The sequence below is a fragment of the Platichthys flesus genome, chromosome 13 (assembly GCF_949316205.1).
Source record: "Platichthys flesus chromosome 13, fPlaFle2.1, whole genome shotgun sequence".
Lineage (NCBI taxonomy): Eukaryota > Metazoa > Chordata > Actinopteri > Pleuronectiformes > Pleuronectidae > Platichthys > Platichthys flesus.
In genome coordinates, this window is record NC_084957.1 from 7,389,900 (window position 1) to 7,409,495 (window position 19,596).

The 19,596-nt window shown below is 42.6% G+C and overlaps 2 protein-coding genes across 2 annotated transcripts in view; one reads left to right on the top strand and one right to left on the bottom strand.

Moving 5' to 3' along the window:
• Positions 1-15,398, top strand: part of dars1 (aspartyl-tRNA synthetase 1) — a 28,925-nt gene extending 13,527 nt beyond the window's left edge. The window contains exons 7-18 of the mRNA XM_062402475.1: positions 350-452; positions 1,052-1,132; positions 4,282-4,341; positions 6,971-7,082; positions 9,476-9,610; positions 11,133-11,280; positions 13,034-13,180; positions 13,483-13,525; positions 13,821-13,901; positions 14,304-14,415; positions 14,603-14,674; positions 14,810-15,398. Of these exons, the coding sequence (XP_062258459.1) occupies positions 350-452; positions 1,052-1,132; positions 4,282-4,341; positions 6,971-7,082; positions 9,476-9,610; positions 11,133-11,280; positions 13,034-13,180; positions 13,483-13,525; positions 13,821-13,901; positions 14,304-14,415; positions 14,603-14,674; positions 14,810-14,901 (1,186 nt within the window). The 3' untranslated portion in view covers positions 14,902-15,398. The remainder of the gene's footprint in view (positions 1-349; positions 453-1,051; positions 1,133-4,281; positions 4,342-6,970; positions 7,083-9,475; positions 9,611-11,132; positions 11,281-13,033; positions 13,181-13,482; positions 13,526-13,820; positions 13,902-14,303; positions 14,416-14,602; positions 14,675-14,809) is intronic.
• Positions 15,399-15,761: 363 nt separating this feature from the next.
• LOC133967200 (protein lifeguard 3-like) lies at positions 15,762-19,384 on the bottom strand. Its single transcript, XM_062402476.1, has 11 exons — positions 19,055-19,384; positions 18,875-18,942; positions 18,679-18,743; positions 18,536-18,589; positions 18,359-18,409; positions 18,190-18,229; positions 17,995-18,032; positions 17,799-17,886; positions 17,339-17,434; positions 17,133-17,186; positions 15,762-16,227 (listed from the first exon to the last, which is right to left on the bottom strand). The coding sequence occupies exons 1-11, from the start codon at positions 19,329-19,331 to the stop codon at positions 16,078-16,080; spliced, it is 981 nt and encodes a 326-aa protein (XP_062258460.1). The 5' UTR covers positions 19,332-19,384; the 3' UTR covers positions 15,762-16,077.
• Between the last annotated feature and the right edge of the window lie 212 nt (positions 19,385-19,596).

Here is a 19,596-nt window from a genome sequence, read left to right on the forward strand (position 1 = left end):
AGAGAAAGTGTAGGAGGTGGGCGTGAGGTGCCGTTTCTGTTATGAAAGCTATATGCTCTTGTGGGATCTTAGTCCACTTTACCCCCCCGTGTTTGCAAATGTCAATGCAGCCTATGTTCTCTTCGGATGTGCAGTGAGTTGAATCAAAAACAAAACCCACCACCTAACTCAGAATCACTCACCCCACACTGTCCCGCACAGCACACCACGAAAAACTGAAAATGCACGTCAACGCGCATCAAGGGTGTAAGTGAAATATTGTTCTCACACAGTCGGCCTCCCACACAGCAGTTTGTTTTCTAAGTGATGTCTGTTGTTTACCCTCCACCCTTCCAACTGTCTCCACCAGCATCACCAAGGAAAGCATCGTGGACGTGGAGGCGTCGGTGAGGAGAGTCGAACAGAAGATCGAGAGCTGCTCCCAGCAGGACGTGGAGCTGCACGTGGAGAGGGTGGGCCGAGTTTTCCCTGCAGTCAACAGTGCATGTGAACACAGAGCAGATGATACAGTCTCTCTGTTTGTGCTCTACGTCTAAATACAAATACACAATCACACATCTAGCCTCTTCAGAATCATTCAAGCAGAATAATGCTTTTCTATTCACACAGGGACAACACAGATTCATACACTCAGCATTTAACTCCTCAGTTCCTCCCTCAGCCCAGGGCATGATCTTTATTTACTCCAAACCTTCAAAACAGGTTTGATTTTGTAATCCGTGCAAACACTATACTAGTTACACTTGATGTAGTCAAGAACTGTCGCACACTGTCCATAGTAAGAAAATAACTAAACATGACAGTGAGATTTGCTCAGTGGCTTGCACGAGATTCTACCCACCACCCGAACATGACAACCCCAGTGGTTTTCACACGCAGGTCAACTGTTCACACGTAGATGAAGTTTGAACACGCTCGATCTCTTTCACTTTGACACATTCGAGTCGGTGTGGAGTCTGGGTACTTTCCATTACCACAAACATATACTGGAAACATTGGTGCTCTGTGACCCTGTGAATTTTAATGCTCTCGGTTTCTTTCTACCTCCCAGATTTTTGTCGTCAGCCAGGCGGAGGCCCGTCTCCCCCTGCAGTTGGACGACGCCGTCAGGCCAGATGGAGAGGGGGAAGAGGTGAGGAGGAGTGTAGGGAGGGGTGCAGGGGAGGGGTGCAGGGGAGGGGTGGAGGTCCTGTGTGACCAAAGATCCCTCTGATGGGGAAACTCCGGTGCAATTTCTTCTCCCCCCCCTTAATTGTATTTGCTCAAAGCCAAAGCTGATTCATCTTTCCCATTCTGCAAAAAAGGAAATGTTGATTTAACCCAATCTGACTGTACAGATTATTATTATGACTCTGTGTGCGTGTGTAAGTTCGAGAGAGAGGGGGAGGAGAGACTAAATCAATGAATGTATATCATTCATAATATATAATGGATGCCAGATCCTGAGTTAATTATTTATAAAGTTGAATTAATTCTCAAGGAGGCAGACTTTTTATTAGTAAAATGAAATCGCCCGAGAAATCGTCCCAAAAACATCTGGCTATGGACACAGCCAACCGCAGACAGACGATATTCTTCCAATCACCTCACCGTAGACTGAAATACATTGAGGCTCCATGTGAGGTGCATTAATGAAGTGAAACTTTTTACTGCCAGGTGAAAGAATGGGCTTGTACTGTCCATAAGACAGCTCAGTCTGAGCTGAGGGAAGAAAAGGAGCTGTACAGCAGCTGTAGACCCTGCTCCAGACTCGGCTTTCATTTAAACAATTTCGACATCAACTTCTCAGTGTGGGAAAGAGGAACTGACTGTCTGTGTTCGTCAGAGTTCAAGTTCGGTCGGACCAGACAATGGAAACAGCATAATTAACCATTGAGCCCCAATTCATATGAGCACTTTCTATAGAAAGCAAGTTTGCAGTGTAGCCTTGCTTTATGATTTATTTAGTCTTTGAGCTTGTTGTCAGAAAGGAGAATAGAGATCTGTGTTTTTTGGCAGAGTTCAGGATCATCTCATAAAACCTGCTTAAATTAAACAAGATGAAGAGCAGCGTAGCTCCCACTGATTAACATAACAGTCAGGGAGTAAAATCACCTCGATTGACTCACCTCTGTTCGTGCGAAATGTGATTTCATCACACAGTGTTGCTAAGAGCCGGCAGCCATGGTTTAGGAAGCTCTTTGAATTCCAATTATGCAGAGCTGTGCATCGATACTGAATCATTTGAGATGATGCATTATATAAAGAGCTATTATTTCCCCACCTACACTTCGTACGTCATTAGTTGTTATTAATCTAACTCTGAAGCTGCTGTCTTGTGGTGTCAGTCACTGGCTTAACAGCAGGTCAGTTCAATACATGATGGTTTCAGATTCAATTTAAACGGTTATTTATTTGATCAGTTTTTCAAAGTTTACTGTCGTAGTGGTTTTACCTAAAAGATAAAAAGGATGTTTTACCCAAAAACTTTATAACCTTTAAAAAATGATTATAATTTCTCAATCGAGCTGAAACCGCAGGAGATGGGATCGCTAAAAAATTCATTGTTGTGTCCTGTCCTGGTTCAGCAGGTAAAGCTGCTAAAATAACTGACTGAAAATCTCTTTTCCCAAGATGTAAAAAACAAAGTACACAAGCGTTCATGGCTATTTACACCTGGAAGCTCAATGCACGTCATGACGTCATGCAGAAAAGGTTCAGCATTTAGACTGCAATCATAAAGAAGAAAAGTAAAGAATGAAGCTGGAGCCAAGAAGAACTCCAGAGTCATTTGACCTGGAGTGAATACCAAGTGTCTCCATTCCCATTACAGACCAAAGCCAGATGTTGGTGAGTTTTTTGACCAGCAGAACAGGGGAAATGTCGTCTTCCTTTTTTAAGGTAGCTTTGGCAGTTATTGCCAATCCAAGAACAGCGACTGTTCCTATAGGATTTCCACTGAAGGGAAGTGCACATGCAGCTGCTTAGTAGAACAGCCAATAGGAGGGCCCTCTCTTTGAACTGCCTTTTGATTGGTCCAAGTCACCTGTTAAGTTCCCCATGGCTGTAAACTGAACCTAGTGGAAGTGCATGAATCTACTTTTCTCTCAGATCACTTGATTTACACGAATCCTACGCTTATTTTATTAGAGAGTTACTGTTCAATAAGGCCAGAAATATGTTGCCCACAACCGGATCATTGAACAGGTGAACGTATCTCGCTGCAGCCTCTCATGTCGCCTCTTTAGAACTGGTAGAAATGCTGTGTTAAGCTCAATAGGTAGGCGGATAGTTTAGTTTAATGGATAGATTATAATTCCTCTTGCTGCAGCACTTTCTCAGGTTTAGAGCGGATGTTTCAACAAGTTATATGAACTTTCTGCCACCCCTCTAAATTATGAGCAGCGAAGCTTTAAAAAAAAAAAATGCTGCTATCATTATCTGTCATGCTCATCTGTGAAAAGGAAAGTTGTTGAGCTGCAATAATCACACTAATTCCAAAAAGTGAACTGACGATCGCCTTCTAGCTGCTACTTGATGCAAACAGTTATATTAACAGACGGTTTCAAATTCCCGCTTCTAACAGCCGTAGTTCTTAATTATGCAACGTTTGTGTATATATTGAATGAGAAAATCTATATATGGCTGTCACCATCTGAGAGAAAGCTCATGTTTATCCCGTTAGACAATCCCAGGTGTTTTCTTTGGGGATTCGATGTATCTCACACTTGTTGCAGCACCTGTCTTCCCAAGAGACACAGGCCTTAACAGCCCCGTCTGTCTCTCTGTCTGTCTCTCTGTCTGTCTGTCGTTTATTTACTGTGCACTGGGCGGCTTGGAGCAGGATGTGAAGCTATTAGCTCAAATCCAGTGGGTCCTATGAGGAAGCCTGACATCCATGACCCTGGAAGCAGTGGTTCCTCCTGTGATGAAACATTTACTCTTTCATTTGTGTTCTCTCCTTTTCTCTATTATTGCTTCATTGCCCCTCGCTGCAGATGTCTTTTGTTGTAGTTGACCTCGTACAATTTGTTGCATGTAATAAAACAACTGTTATATATTTTAAACTTGAATGTGTTACAGCTGTATAATCATGGTGTTTGTTTATCACCTGTTGTTTTTTTTGTTTTACTTGTATTCAACGTTTACCTGTATTTTCTTTGTGTGAGGGTAGAAAAACCTTGAAAAAGCGTTTGTACATCAGTGGCTGTGACACTCATGTGAACACGGACTTAACAGTGGCTGAACATTTCAAAGTTGGAGGACGTTTGTTGATGTGATGATGTTTGTGTTTGCCCACAGGAAGGCAGAGCCACAGTGAACCAGGACACCAAGCTGGACAACAGAGTGATTGATCTCAGGGTAAGTTGTTCCCAGAACTGAGATGAGAAAAAACCCGGAGTTTGTGACAAAGGCTGCAGAGTATTTGTCTTGATATATCTAATCTCACAGGTGGCATGTTCCCATTAGAGGCTTGTGAAGTCGTCTGGGGAAAAAAGAGCTGTTGGTTCAGATATTTGAAGCCACCCCTTGTCCAGCTCAAGTTTTCAGGGCTATTATTCACCATTTAAAAAATCGTATACTTTAGAAAACACATCCGTTTTGCTTTGCAGCAACAAAACAAACCTATGTTTGACAATAAAAGCTCATCAGACAACTGTGTGAACTTCTGTAAACACATTGGATGCAAAGCAAACCACAGCGCCTCTAAAGTGGAAAGAGGGTCTGTGATTTAATGGGCAGGTGCTTTCACTCGTGTGCAGTGTGGGAGATGTGCAAAGTCTACCCGAGCAGCAGAAGACACCAAGCCACAAAGTGTCTCATTGTTTTGATCTGTGCCTCCCACGTGGATGGTGCTACAGGCAGGAAGACGAACACACCAGGGCACAGAGCCACGTAGCCCACAAGCCTCGCAGCAACACCTGTTTCTCCAACACTGCACTTTGAGCTCACGGACTCACGGCCTGTCATCAGTTTTACACGCGGAGCCCAGTGAAGCTGTAAAGTGGTTCCCACACTTGCAAGGGGAGACTCCTAAAGGGAACCATAAAAACAATCCAATAATAATTTAGTTCCTACGGAGCTGCCCTTTATAACTTGTCCATGTTTAAACAAGGCTCTGCACACTAAAACACTGTGCTCACAGCTTTTCTCCAGCTCACGGACCCACAGTCACAGTGCTGGACAGTCATCCTAGTATTCCCTGGTGTTAAGAAGCATGACTGTAAGGAAATACTCTTTAAGTGTATATGAGAATCAGTCCAACCCATAAATTTTTTGTATTAATTTATCAACTTTTAGCATTTATCACTTGTTTGGTTTATAAAACACCATCACAACAAATAAAAAGCTGTAAAAAGTATAAAATTATCTCAAATTCAGATTGAATGGGTCTTTATCACCAATGCCTCTCTAGCCAGTGTGCTACCTAGTTTATGAACATGGGTAGATGCAAGTTTATTGATAAGTGGTGGTTAAAGCCAGTTTTTTGGTTTGTTTTTCCATTATAAGATTTAATTTCGAGTGATTTAAAAAAGCCCGTACATTTAACTTGTTTACCACTATAGACGCACCAAAAGAGGAACATTTAATTGTGTTGTCTGAAACCTGCCTGTGGTGGAGCGTCACCGCAGTAGGGCTTCGAGCACACTCTGCCACTGAGAGGTGCCTCAGGTTCAGGGAACCATCAGAAGATCTGTCAGTTTCTAGTAACTAACCACCAGCCACCCTCTTACCTGCTCACTGCAGACTAGCTGTAAACAGGAAGCGCTTTCTAATCTTCGAACGTGGTCCTGCACATGCTGTTTTAGGTCGATTACCCCCCCCCCCCCCACATTTGAAGTGGGGCACAGCCACATGTGTAATACAAGATACAAATGAGTCATAGGAGTTTTGGGGGTTGAATGAATTATTAGGTTCACTGCTCTTTAAAGGCTTTGATCACAGTGTTTTGAAGCAGGAAAGTTTTGTTTTTATTCACATCTTCTTTTTGCAAACTGCATCACTGAAGTATTCAGATTAGAAATGTAAAAAAGGTTTCGTCAGACGGCCCTGAGGCATTGTCTGCAGATTAATGAGCTTTGCCAGTGTGAAGACATTATCACCTTTCATTTCTGCCAACTGCTAGTCAGACAAGGCTGATTCAGGACTGGACAGGAGCCCGAGATGTGGGGAAACAGAGAGGAATGAAACCTCTTAATTCGACCTGGGTGTCATGTATTGGCAGAGCCGAGGCCTGTCTTCATGAAGATGTATAATAACTGGAGTTGAAAGCCAGTAAGGCTCACTTCTAGAAATCTTGTGGTCATTTGAGATGAATCAGTGGATCCTAGGGAGTGTTCTCTTACGCTTTCACATGGTGTGTCGCCTAACTGTTGTAGCTTCGGGGGATTTTGGGGCTTAGGTATTTACATTTATCAGCTTGTTTACAGTTTGAACCCCTCCTTGATTCAAGGAATAAAGAAAAATTTGTTAAAAATACATAGAAAAATAATAAAATCTCAGTTAGTCAAGAATAAATATAATAATAAAAAGGTGTGACATAAATGTAAGAACACAATAATATATAATTGGGTAAAATATTCCTCTTATTGGTTTATATGCGGGTGGTAACAAACGTCAAGGTGCGTTACCTCTATCTACTGTGTTGGCGCACCGCTCCTGGAGTCACTGCACCACCCAAAAATTGGGTTTATTGGGTAAAATCTTGAAATGTGGCACGATGACTTTTTAAACTTGGATTCCAAGGAAGCTACTGACCCAGCCAGCAGGATTTCCTCAGGCAGGGTATTCCAGAGCTAGGGAGCTCTTGTTTCAAAGGCTCTGTTCCCTTTACTCTTCACCCGAAAATCTGCAACAGTTAATAGTTCAACATTTCTCGGGACTCGTGCTGGGGTTTGGATTCACGTTATTGTTGTGTGGAATGATTGTGTAGAAATAAACCTTGAGACTCATGCCATGTCTGTGTGTTTGTTTGTGTCTTTGTTTGTAGACAACCACCAGCCAGGCCATCTTCCGGCTGCAGGCCAGAGTGTGCCAGCTCTTCAGAGACACCCTCACCAATAAGGGCTTTGTGGAGATCCAGACCCCCAAGATCATATCAGGTACAAAGACATGATCCTGCCTCGTGGGAAAAAGAGACATTAACGTGCACCGAATCTTTTTCAAATGGAGGCACACCCTCTCCATATCATATCACCACCCACAGATGTCCGTGAGTCATCTCATGGCGGTTGTATAGTTCACTTCCTGTTTGGGTTGTCCGTTTCTTTTTGTAGATCAGGAACTACATTTCAGTTGAAGCTCCCAAAAACGGTTTTGTTGGTTTTAGTGACTAATACGGTTTATGAAACCAGACTCAGACAAACAGACAAAACTTTTTCAGACCAATGCGAAATTTCATCCAGCCCTGTGGGAATTTTAATAAACTCTCATATCTCCACACAATATCTCTAAATTGACAGCAGAGGTTTTCCTTAAGCCTGCTCCCCAAAGGCCTTACCCCACATCACAGGAAGAAGCAAAAGACCAGGGGAGAAAAAACCCATCAGATTTAAACAAAAACCTTCCCACCAACATACAGAAGATTCAGTTATTTGACTTTTCCCCTGCATAGTGTATCACTCATCCTTGAAAATCTATTCTCAACAGCAGGAGCCTCATTTATAAAACAGTGTGGACGATCCATACTAAAAATGTACATGCGCACAAAAGTCAAAAATGGCGAAAGGCTGAGATTTATAAAACCGTGCACATGCACACCTGCAGGCGATGTTAACTTTCCAAATCACCACAGTCCACCTGGACACGTGCACATGTGGATCAGCCTTGTGTCCTTCCCTCCTCTATTCGCCCACATTCAGTTGTAACTGGTCAATACAAAGCACCTCATAAATATGATGCATAGAAATGAGGCCGATGATGAATGGTTCCTCATGGTGACTCAAGGCAAGCAAGAAAAGAATTTGCGGGACACAGAAATCAAGGTCCTCCCTGTGTTTGAGCTGAGAGCGCGTGCACTGCAGCTACTTAACACAACAGCAAAGCAAAACATAATTTGCTAAATTAATCTTGAATGCTGCTGGATGTTATTTTGCAGCCAACATTGATAATTTAGCCTGTTTTAAAGTGGTAATGGTACCTCGCCTCAATCCTGCCATCATCATACATATGCCTCCCACATTTAACTTCACAACCCGGCTTCTATTCACCACCTCCCCATCCTAGTCACCAGTTTTCCCCTGTCTCCAAAATATACATGGTCAGTTGGTTTTCCTTTAGGCACAAACATTCTCCTGTCATGTTTTACAGACCCCAACGTTAGGGTGGGAAGTGGCGGACATCTTTTTCAGGCCTCATTTCTTACAAACACAATTCTTGGAAGTTAGGCCCCAGGTCTCAGATACCAGCGTAACTTGTCTGTTCTTCAGCTGAAATGCAGTTTTTCTCAAAAGTCTCGAGCAGTGTCTCCCAAATTGAACTGTGGCGAAACATGTGGTGCGCCCACTTCCCCTTTTCTGAACGAGCCAATCTTGTTCTCACATTTAAATTCAAAATTGCCGCTCTTGGTTTTGGCGGCACCTCTAAACAGTGAACTTTTCTTTATTTGCGAAACCCACATCTTCCTGCCTGCCACCACCCAGAGCACACGCAGTGACAGTTTGTGTCCTGTGAGGCACCACCCTTAACCCTATATTGGACAAGATGAGTTTCAGAATATGCCCTCTGACGTCTTTTGAAAAAAGGAACCGCAAATGTGTTATGCAAGTCGGGCGTATGCTTTATAAGTCTGCGGCTTGTGTTTGTGTGTTTTTAAAAATATGCCAGACAGGTGTATGTAGTTTTATTTTTATTCATAACCAACGTTCAAATATCCCTATTTTCAAAAAGACAGTTATTACTGTAAATGAAACTGTGTCTCATCTTTTGTGGCAGTTTGAGTTTGCCACATGACAAAACATTCAGTTTCCATCAGTGGGTCTCTTATCTGGAATTAAGTCATCATTAGATAGATAATTAACCTTCACCATCTCTGTCAGTATGTGGCTCGAATATCTACTGAAGCTTTCATCTTATCAACTTAACACAAGGCATGTGTTTAGTTAATGGCCCAAGGAAGTGCAGTTTTCAATTAAGCAGGATTCGGACACACGATACGTTGAATATCAATAAACTTTGAATAAACAGGAGACCAGCGCTCTGTAGCAGCGGTGCCTGGGACTCATCAATGTAAGTGACCTCATGAGAACAGGCGTGTTCACGACGACTGATTCTCCAGTTCAGGGTTCCGTGTTCTGGGTTTAACTGAACTTTGAATAAACAGCTGATCAGCTCTTTGCACAGTCCTTACTCACCACGGCTCAATTAGCGCAGGTCACTAACAGCTTCAGAAAGAACAGGCAGGTTTACAACAGGCACTGCACAAGTTTAGCAAAACCTCTATCATCTCCGGCAGCGAATGTCATTTCTAACAGTTGTCCACTTTGTCCTCTCTCAGCTGCCAGTGAAGGTGGAGCCAACGTCTTCACTGTGTCTTACTTCAAGACCAGCGCCTACCTGGCCCAGTCTCCCCAGCTCTACAAGCAGATGTGCATCTGTGCCGACTTTGACAAGGTCTTCTGTGTGGGGCCAGGTGAGTTCCACTCTCCCATCTGTCCCCTCCACATCCACCTGTGCGAGTGAAATGAGCAGCAGGAGTCTAGTGAAAATCTCTCGGCCCCATTTAGTGAGCTGTCTGTCTCAGAAATGGCTCTTAATGCATTTAGATTATTAAACTTTTAACAGACATCCCTCCTTTTGTGTATTACTTTAACTGTGTGCAGAGCTGCTGTGTAGCGTAGTGTGTTAGCGACACAGTGGGGCTTGTAAAAGACTTTATGATGCTGTACGGGATTTAAGACTGTCCTCAGATCTGTGGGTAAGCAAACACTGCCACCGCTCGATCGCATACGAACAGCCACTCGTGGGTTCCTGCACATTCAGAAACATCTTACCTATTTTCAACATGACACAAAACATCTGACCCGAGATAAAATGAGACATTTTGGAGATGGATGCACATTTTTTCCACCGGCTGAACCGAGGTCCTGGTTTTCTTCTCCCAACACAAAGAAATCAAAGGACTTGAGGTCATTGAAGCTTCCGAGGCAACGACGTGCTCGCTGCTGTTGCCTTAGTTACAGTCGCACCGATTCGGCAAGTCAGGAGAATTGAGATCAACTCTCCTCGAAACCCTGGCGTCTCTGTGTTTAAGTATATATGGTGCCACTATCGAAGTCCAGCTGAAGAGGTCCACGGGGGGAACAAAGACGTGAACACAAGGCCGGTCTGCAGCACTGAGGAGCAGATGTCCTGTTAATTATGTTTGGCTCTGTTAGGTTTATTATATCAGCTTCAGTAAATGTATTCAGGGGTCAGATGCATAAAACTGTCAGCTCTTAATTAGCCCTACAGCAGAAATGTGCATATCCACATTTATAGCTTTATACATGGGTCCCCATTCAGCCACGTGTGGGTGTTGAGATACATTTAATCAACTGATGGCATGTAGGACTGTCACTCTGTCACGTTTCACAATCAAGCTGCTTTCAGACCTGCCCTGAAGTGATTGGATGTGAGAACACAAATGTCAAAGTCAGTTTCTCCCCCCCCCCCGACAGGCAGATGTCTTTGTGCTGTGGATACAAACATGTGATCTGTGCAGCAGAATGTGCTCCTGCCTGCTGTATGCTCTACCCAGCTGCCACTTCTCCCCTTCATGTGCAGACAATTTCCTGTTGTTGTGAAGGCGTCTGTCCCAGACTGATCCGCTGCCGCGTTTCTCATAAGTGGAGGGCAAACACCAGCAAATGTCTGGACCCAGTTTGACTGTCTGAAAGCAGCTTTTAGTGAGACCTGAGGTTTACACAAGGCCTCAGTTGTCTGCAGCTGAGCATCGCAGCACTGACCTGCAAACCATCAGCAGCAGTGATGTCGAAATCATCATCTCAGAGGTGATCAGTGCTGATTCAGTTTAGAGGACTCGTGGCACACAATGTGATTCCAAAGCAAAACAATGAAAGGTCCTGAATTACAAACTGTTTGAGATTTGAAAGCTGCCACTTCTCCTCTTCTTCCATTCGCTGACTTTTAAACACTGATTTGAAATCTTTCAGTTTTCCGGGCGGAGGACTCCAACACCCACCGTCACCTGACTGAGTTCGTGGGTCTGGATATCGAAATGGCCTTCAACTACCATTACCATGAAGTGATCGAGTCCATCACCGACACCATGGTCCAGATCTTCAAGGGCCTGAGAGACAAGTAAGATCAGGAGTTTATACAGTGAGGCTCAAACTAATAGGCTGACATTTTGGTTCTCAACACTCTAGTTGGACTGAAACTTTTTGTGAGTTCAGGTGACGATTTGCACCAAAACCTGATGTAGATGAAATGTCACCAAGGGTTCAAACTGAATTTTAACAGGTTCAATTCCTGGTGCGGACGTTTTTATGGCTGATAAAAGGTTTGAATATTGTATGTCTTAGTAAAGTCATTTCATCTGTTGAATCCAGATTGAGTGTTATCACCCACACTCCTGTTTTCTCTAACACAGGGCAGACATTACCACACACTAGATTTATTGATGTGGCTCTATTGCCTCCTAGCGTTGTGAACTAGTACTGCACATGAAATGAACTATAATAGGAGATGAGTATGGAAGCTGCAGTATTTATGGCTCCAAATGTCCGTGAATGACAGTAGTTCTTAGTCTTAGTCATTTCCAGTCATATCCTGTCCAGTCATAAACCGTCTGTTTAATTATTGACTGCAGGCAGTGCATGGATGAGAGATGCACCTCCTTCAGTCAACTCCTGACTCCTCAAAGCCAACACTTCAAAAAGTTCCTTACCAATTCATTATTCCTTTACTAAAAATGGCTCCTGCTCTCTATTGTGCACATTCACACCCAAACCACCTCAGTAAAACAGATAGTAACATTGAGATAGTGACGTGCACCTACATAGGCGGGTAAGTGTCCACTCCTCCTAGTACCTGATGAATCAGCCTTTACAACAGCAATCCACCGAGTTGCACCAAAAGGAAAAGAGATATCTCACTCTTGCTGGTTTGTTGCATGTTACACAAAAAACACACCCTTGTTTAAAGACATTAAATAAAACCATTATAAACCATGCACCTGGATTGCACAGTGTTTTCCCACCGTCAAACTACCTAACGTGGATTTGGACCCGCCCTGAAGTCTTCAGCCCATGTGCTCCCAGGGTTAAAATAAGCCAGTGTCTGTGTGAAACATGGATTCAGACGTGAGTCACATTCGATCACATAGTGAGCTCGCCGCAGATGTTCCTGTCCTGTCATACTAGTCCCCGTCAGTTAGTTTCAGCTTATGACTATTGTTCCTCTTTCTCAGGACACTGGCGGTTTGTCTTTTGTTCTCATGACCTTACAAACTGTACAACTGTGACTTTCATCTGTGTTTGTGGTCTTGGGTGTTTTTTTTTTTTAAACGAATGACTCAAGTCAGACGTCTTTAAGAGCTCTTCTATTCCCATATGGCTTTTTCCAGTGTGTTTGCCAAAGACATCATGTTCTCACCTCTGTCAGTCTGTTGGTTCATCTGTTAACAGGATAATGCAACATTTTTCAACATTTGTCAATTTCTCAGGATTACAACTTTGATCTATTTGTAAATTTTTCGTGTTGATATTGATGAATTGGTATAATTTGTTGCAGATTATCAGACTTTTTTTTTTTTATATTATTGTAGGAGCTAGATAGACATGTAGGATTGTCTTGCCTTGACAGAACTATGCATTCTACTTGTGATTTAGTTCTGTCTTTTCCATTGAAGTATTTTAGCTCTTCCATGAGCTCTTATGTTCTGTTTCTGGGGAGAGAGCCGGTATAGTGGCCAGGAGATGAGTGGCCTTAAATGATTAAAATGTGTTCTAACAAAGTGACTGACCATGTGGGCTTTGACCCTTGCTTGGTTAGCAACCAGAGTTCTAAGCCCTGGTATCTAAATTTGAATATGTGTCTGTTTCTGCATCAGCTTCCAGAACGAGATCCAGACTGTGAACAAGCAGTTTCCCAGTGAGCCCTTCAAATTCCTGGAGCCCACTCTGAGGCTGGAGTTCACTGAGGCCGTGGCCATGCTGCACGAGGCCGGCGTGGAGATGGGTGATGAAGAAGACCTCAGGTCAGACCCCCTGTGACCCACTTCAACCTCATCATGTCAGACAATTAGATTTGAGTTTAAAAAGAAGTGAAACATCAGCGCGATAACTCAGCAACATTTTACGATTCAAGTAAATCTTGTGATCAAACTGTTCCGGACATAGAAGTGGACATAGAAACGCTTTGTCTAACTTGGTGTTGCTGTAGATACGCTAGTGGAGCATTATATCGATTTATTGTGTCGAGCTGCGAGTTACAGTCGAACACAATAAAATACAGCTGCTTACAATAGAAATATTGAATTCTTTCTCTGTTCTCCTGTAGTACCCCCAATGAAAAGCTGCTTGGCCGTCTCGTCAAGGAAAAGGTACGTTCACGTGGCCCTTTAGTTTAATATCGGTGTAAAAATCTGAACATAGCTTTACTGGACATGGACTGTACATGATCGTGTCAGTGGGTTCATCAGAGTGCTGCACAAAAACCCATGTTTAGAATAATTTATTTACAACATAGCTTTCATAAGTGTTGCACATGTCAAAGCAAACATATTCTGAGCAGTGTTGGTAGAATTTGACAGAATTTGTATAACTGTAAATAACTATAACATAAGTAACTAGAAGTACCTTTTATAATATTGTATTTGTTCTTTTGTATTTCCTCAGTATGATACTGACTTCTACGTGCTGGATAAATACCCGCTGGCTGTCAGACCCTTCTACACGATGCCAGATCCAAGCAACCCTGTAAGTCGCTCCCTTCGACACACACAGTTACTGGCTACGTAGTCCGAACAATGCTGAAGACAAATGTTATGTAAATTTGTGTAAATTAGTTTTGTGGTTGACGGTGCCTAAACTTAAAAAACTGTCCAGAGAGCAGCGGTAGACTGAGCCAACCACTCCTCTGTCTTCTGCTGGATATTGGAATGTGCCGAGAGAATCTAGTCCCAGAAATAAAGCTCCTTGCAGAAATTTCAAATTTTTGCCTTTTGCATTTTTTTCTTGTTTTAGTTGTGCGTCTTTTAGTGTATCGGCAAATGTTCTTGAGTTTCGCACCATTTCTGTGTCAGGGTCATTAACAGATATGTGGAAAGCTTGATTGTGGATGTCACATGAAACACGTCTTCTTGTTTTTTTTTTTATCAGAAATATTCCAACTCCTATGACATGTTCATGAGGGGTGAGGAGATCCTGTCTGGAGCTCAGCGAGTCCACGATCCTCAGCTGCTGACTGAGAGAGCCGTCCACCACCAGATTGGTAAGAGCACGTGCATAAATGCTGTTTCAGACATTGTGCATAGGAGCATGTGATTTGTCTCCCTCTTTAGGTGGCCGGTGGTAATAACAGCACCCAGAAATATGTTGGAATGATTGTCTCACATGTAACTTTGTTTTTCTTTCTTTTTAAACGCTACAACTCTTTCTGTTTATTTATGTCACTATAGACCTGGAAAAGATCAAGTCGTACATTGACTCCTTCCGGTATGGAGCCCCCCCACATGGCGGTGGAGGCATTGGTAAGTGATGAACTTTACTGAGGAATACCTGTTTGAAAAGAGCATTATCATAAGAAACGCCATGAGAATATGACCCCAGCTCCACATGTTATTGTGAGAAATAAAGATTTGCTGATTGACTGTGATCCTCCTCAGGCCTGGAGAGAGTCTGCATGCTGTATCTCGGCCTCCACAACATACGTCAGACCTCCATGTTCCCCCGTGACCCCAAGCGCCTGACACCTTGAGCCTTCGTGCAAGTGGACAAACCCAATCATCCGGAACTAACACACAGATGCTGGTGACGGGAAACAATAGTAATCCAGAAAAGGAGAGGGTATAGTGGTTAGTGCCACCTTAGACACTAACGTGCCTCTATGATTAACCAATAAGATGCAAGAATAACGCAGTCGCAACGGTAGTGTGTATTTTATTGATTGACGTGCAACAACAGCAAATGACAAAGGGAATAAAAAGAAAGAGGAGCTGATCTGTGATTTAAGGAAGTTGCTGGAAGCACACACTTATTCCGTCTTTTATCCAATGAGTCAGTGTTTATCAAACTTCTTTTCTATGTTTACAATGTTTTGAAAATTATTCTAATCCAGATCTGAGTCCCCCCTACTACCAGCACAGATTTAGGACTAATGATTGTGGTCTCCAGTGGTTTGCCGGTAATTAAAGGTGTTTTGTTAATGGAACTAAAATCAATTCATTAAATACAAAAAAATCCTTGAGCCATCAAGTGTTTTGTCTCCTTAGTTTTTTCCAACGGTTGTGTTTGTGTCTGTGTGTCCATCAACAAACATGGTCAAAAAAACAAATTTTCTTTTTGCTTTTATAGATTAAAACACAATTTATGTTTATAAGATAAGATTGATATCTTAATGGTGTCACTATGAAATCACAGTATATCAATATTCAGAAGTTGGCATTGCCTGACTGGGGAATAGTAGAGGGGAATAACAGAGTGCCTTTCCAAAGCTTATTGTTATACTTCTGAACAAGAATCAAACACTGTTAATGGATTCAGTAATGATCAGGTTTGAGAGATGTAATCGATCACAGACTACGACACTATTAAGATGTTTTTATTTCGTAACAACGATCTACTAAAATACCACTTTCTAACATGAAAAAGGAACACAACATGTATTATTAATTTACAACTATACAATCTGCAAAGCTCGAGAATCTCTGTTCATTCACTTTTGGGTAAATATAAACTTTAAATCCACTTCCAGCTTCATACAGTGAGGAGATCAAAGTGCTCATGTGTCGCTTTCATTAACACAGTTAATACAGTGGAGTTGATAGTAATGATGCATCCTAATTTACACACTTTGCATTTAGCATTATATTTAATGACAAATACAGTATAAAGTAAAGTCTTGAGATGATGGGATGCGCTCTGACCACGAGGCTCAGTCAGTCGCTGCTCCGCTGACTTGAAGGATGAAGAGGAAGATGTGAACGATGTCCACGTAGAGAGAGAGCGCTCCGTAGATGTACTCCTCTGGGCTGATGGCCAACTCCCGGTTCCCAATGAGAAGCTGCGTGTTGTAGACCAAGAACTAACACGACACGGAGAGAAACTAAATGAGGTTCACTTGTCTAATAAGATGTTTCTGATGAGGGCACGAGATGCAGATCCTCAAATATTTCAAAAGCATGCAAACATGTTATATCCTTTTTCATCTCGGTCCAAGGGGAGAGTGTTGATACTTTCACCATTGAAACACTCGGTCAATCTGAAAAACTTGCCACAACAATGATGGCGACCTTCATGTTCCACATTTTAATCTTTTCATATCCTTTGACATTTCAGGCTAAATGTCTGTTTCCAAGTTTCCATCAGTGCACAAATAAGGCTGATGCATACAACTATGCTTGGGTACCATGGTTTATAGAGCTAAATGCTAACTTCAGAATGCTAACATGCTCACAACGGCTATGTTAATATGTTCATGTTTACCATGTTCATCAACTACATGAGAAATGCTAGTGAGCCACATTTCTGGCCATACATTCATGAATTGCCAGGATATTGAAGACACTGCCCCCTTGTGGCAACACTACAGGAAAGATTAGCTATAGTCATTGTGACGATCCATTCAATAGGTGTTAATATAATTTGGAAAGGTGGTGGACAAACCAACAGAACAACATTTACTGTTGATGTTCAATATCTCCAGAAAGCTAACTCTTTCCAATGGTCCATCTCTTCGGGCCTTTTAATCCAGTTTCAGACTAAACCAATCATAAACCATAAATTATATGACTTAATAATTATCAAATCATTTCTGGTCCCATAGTGGAGATAGGCCTGATGTTATTACGATTTAATAAGTAGTATATTGTCCACATGTGGTTCGGTCTGATGAGTTATTGTGTATTTCAGAGTGTTAAGACGACTCTTGTGACAACGACAACCTTGTGATACAAGTTGTCCTTAAGAGTCACGGGGGTGTAGACTCACCAGAGTGTAAACGACGGCTCCAATTGCGGCGTAGAGCATATGCAGCCAGGGGACCTGAGGAGTGACACAAGAAAGGCCGGTGAATGTGAACTCAGTCACACAGATACACCCAACTGAGCTGCTACCCCCCCCCCCCCCCCCCCCCCACACACAGAGAAACACGAGCAGAGAGAATAAATGAAAAGATTTGACCAAAGAGAGCTCACATATTGGAAGGAGAGGACGACTGCCGTAACAATCCCTATGATCATGAGCAAAACGGCGGCAACAGAGAGAAGGCCCCCGCAGGAGGTGAAATCCACCTGTGATGAGGAGCAAGTCATTAACGGGATGAAAGGGAAGTTAATAGGCTTCAAGTCACATGAAAGAGCAGTGGAGATCATTTCAGAATAAGGGTTTAAAATTAAATTAAAAAATGAAATAATAATAATAAACCGGGGAGGATGTGTCGTGCTCCAGCCAGAAATGTAACTCATTCGTCTTGGGTTGCATCAGACGGAGAAGTTGGATTCACATCTTACCCCGAAATGTTTTAAATATTTAAGGAACCCAGGGCCGCATTGTAACGCGAGACAAAGGAGTTCTTTTACACTGACAACAAAGACAACCTCTGACAAGCCACGAGCTACTGAGCCACAGACAGACACAGACCACGTCTCCATCTACCTTGGTTTGGAAGCAGAAGATTGTGACAGCTATACAAACTAACGCTGTTATTCCCATGGCGAGGAGCACGGCTTTCGTTTCATAATAGCTGCGAAAGACAGAGATCGGAATTCAAACGACTAAACAGAATAATAATATGAATACGTCATTGTGAAATTGTGACTCTCTTTGGTGTGTTCTGGTGCCAAGAACAAACCTCGAGATGGATCCAGACATGTAAGACAAGGCGAGAGTCTGCAAGAGAATACATGAAAACAAGGTGTTACAAAATACAGAGTGGATTCTTTCCTCTTTCAAATGCGGCCTTTGCTTTTCCAGTTTTCTTAGTTTTGCCTTTGCTGGACCTTAATCATTAACCATGCAATAATTAATCAATATTGACAATACTTACAAATACTCCCAACAGTATAAGATTGCATGGGAAACGTCTCCTAAACAAACACATTTGAATATTTTAGGTAGATATACAAATAGAAATATTACTGGTTTAAAATATTTGAAGTCATACAATTCGTAGTACTATAATTATTTTATTCCCACAGGACAGGGGGGGTGCTCACCTCGGCTCTTTGCAACAGATGAGAATGCAGTATACCAAAAAATACACCACACTATGGAGAGATCAAACACTCTGATTGGTATTGTACGTAACATCAGGAGAAACACAGGAGTGAAAATATTGATCTTTTAATTGCACTTCAAGTCTCCTTTCATTGTGTTCCTGGAGTGTAACTCACAAAGATGCCCAGTAGACGCCAGGGTACTTGATGACAAACAGCCTCACTGGGTCCCTGGGAAAAGCACAAACATACAAGACTTCCTCATCCTCCAGCGCACACACAAAGTAAGTAGAAGTGTTCCAATGCACGGGGACACTTACACAAATGTGAAGACGCCAACGACTGAGAAGGTGACGGCAAGCTGTGCTGTGAGAATTAAGTAAACCTGCCCAAAGACACAAAACCAAGAAGTTCTGTTGAGCACACAAGAAAACACATTTAGTAGATTTAGATGAGATTACTGGGATTTGTCATTGTCGGTCTGAACAACAAAACAACACACAGTAGCAGTCTTACCTTTCTGATGAAGCCATGTCGAATAGACGTGCTTTCCCACTGGGCGCTCAGAAGATCCTCCATGTCTCCTGCAGAATTGGGAACAGCGAGGTGGTGATTTAGACTTGTTAATCTTTCGGGAGCTTATGTGAATATAATGCAGGAAGTGATTAACTGAAGTCCAGGGTCATTCTTCAGAACCTGAGTTGGACGCGTGCACTCCAGCAGACAGAGTCGGTATTGTGGTGGCCATCCCGGTTGGAGAGAAGCCAGGGGCTGGTGCCCACATGGCGCCCTGCGGGTAGACGCCCTCCTGGCCCCAGTAGCCAGGCGGGCCAGGGTACATGCCGGGACTGGGGCTGTAAGATGGAGGTGGTGGGAGAGGGGAGCCATGCTGGAGCTGCTGGGGGTAGTTTCCATACTTCGGCTGTTGTACTGCCTCCTCATAAGCTGGAGGACTGTCTTCTTTAGACGACATGTTTACCTTAAAGAGAGAATAACTCAAACTGTACGTGTACTAGGGGAACGTAAAAGGATGACTAGAATATGAGACTTGTGTAAGGTCACTATATCATCCACAGTAATCACGTTTATTGTACTTTTCAATGTCACATTTACTTAATAAAAGCAGGTTGTTATATTATTGTGAAAACCTCAAACATTAAAATAAAGAAGAACACAATTTGACAGAGGTAAAAATTCAGTATTTTTAACAGTTAGGGGGGAATCACCATTATTCTACT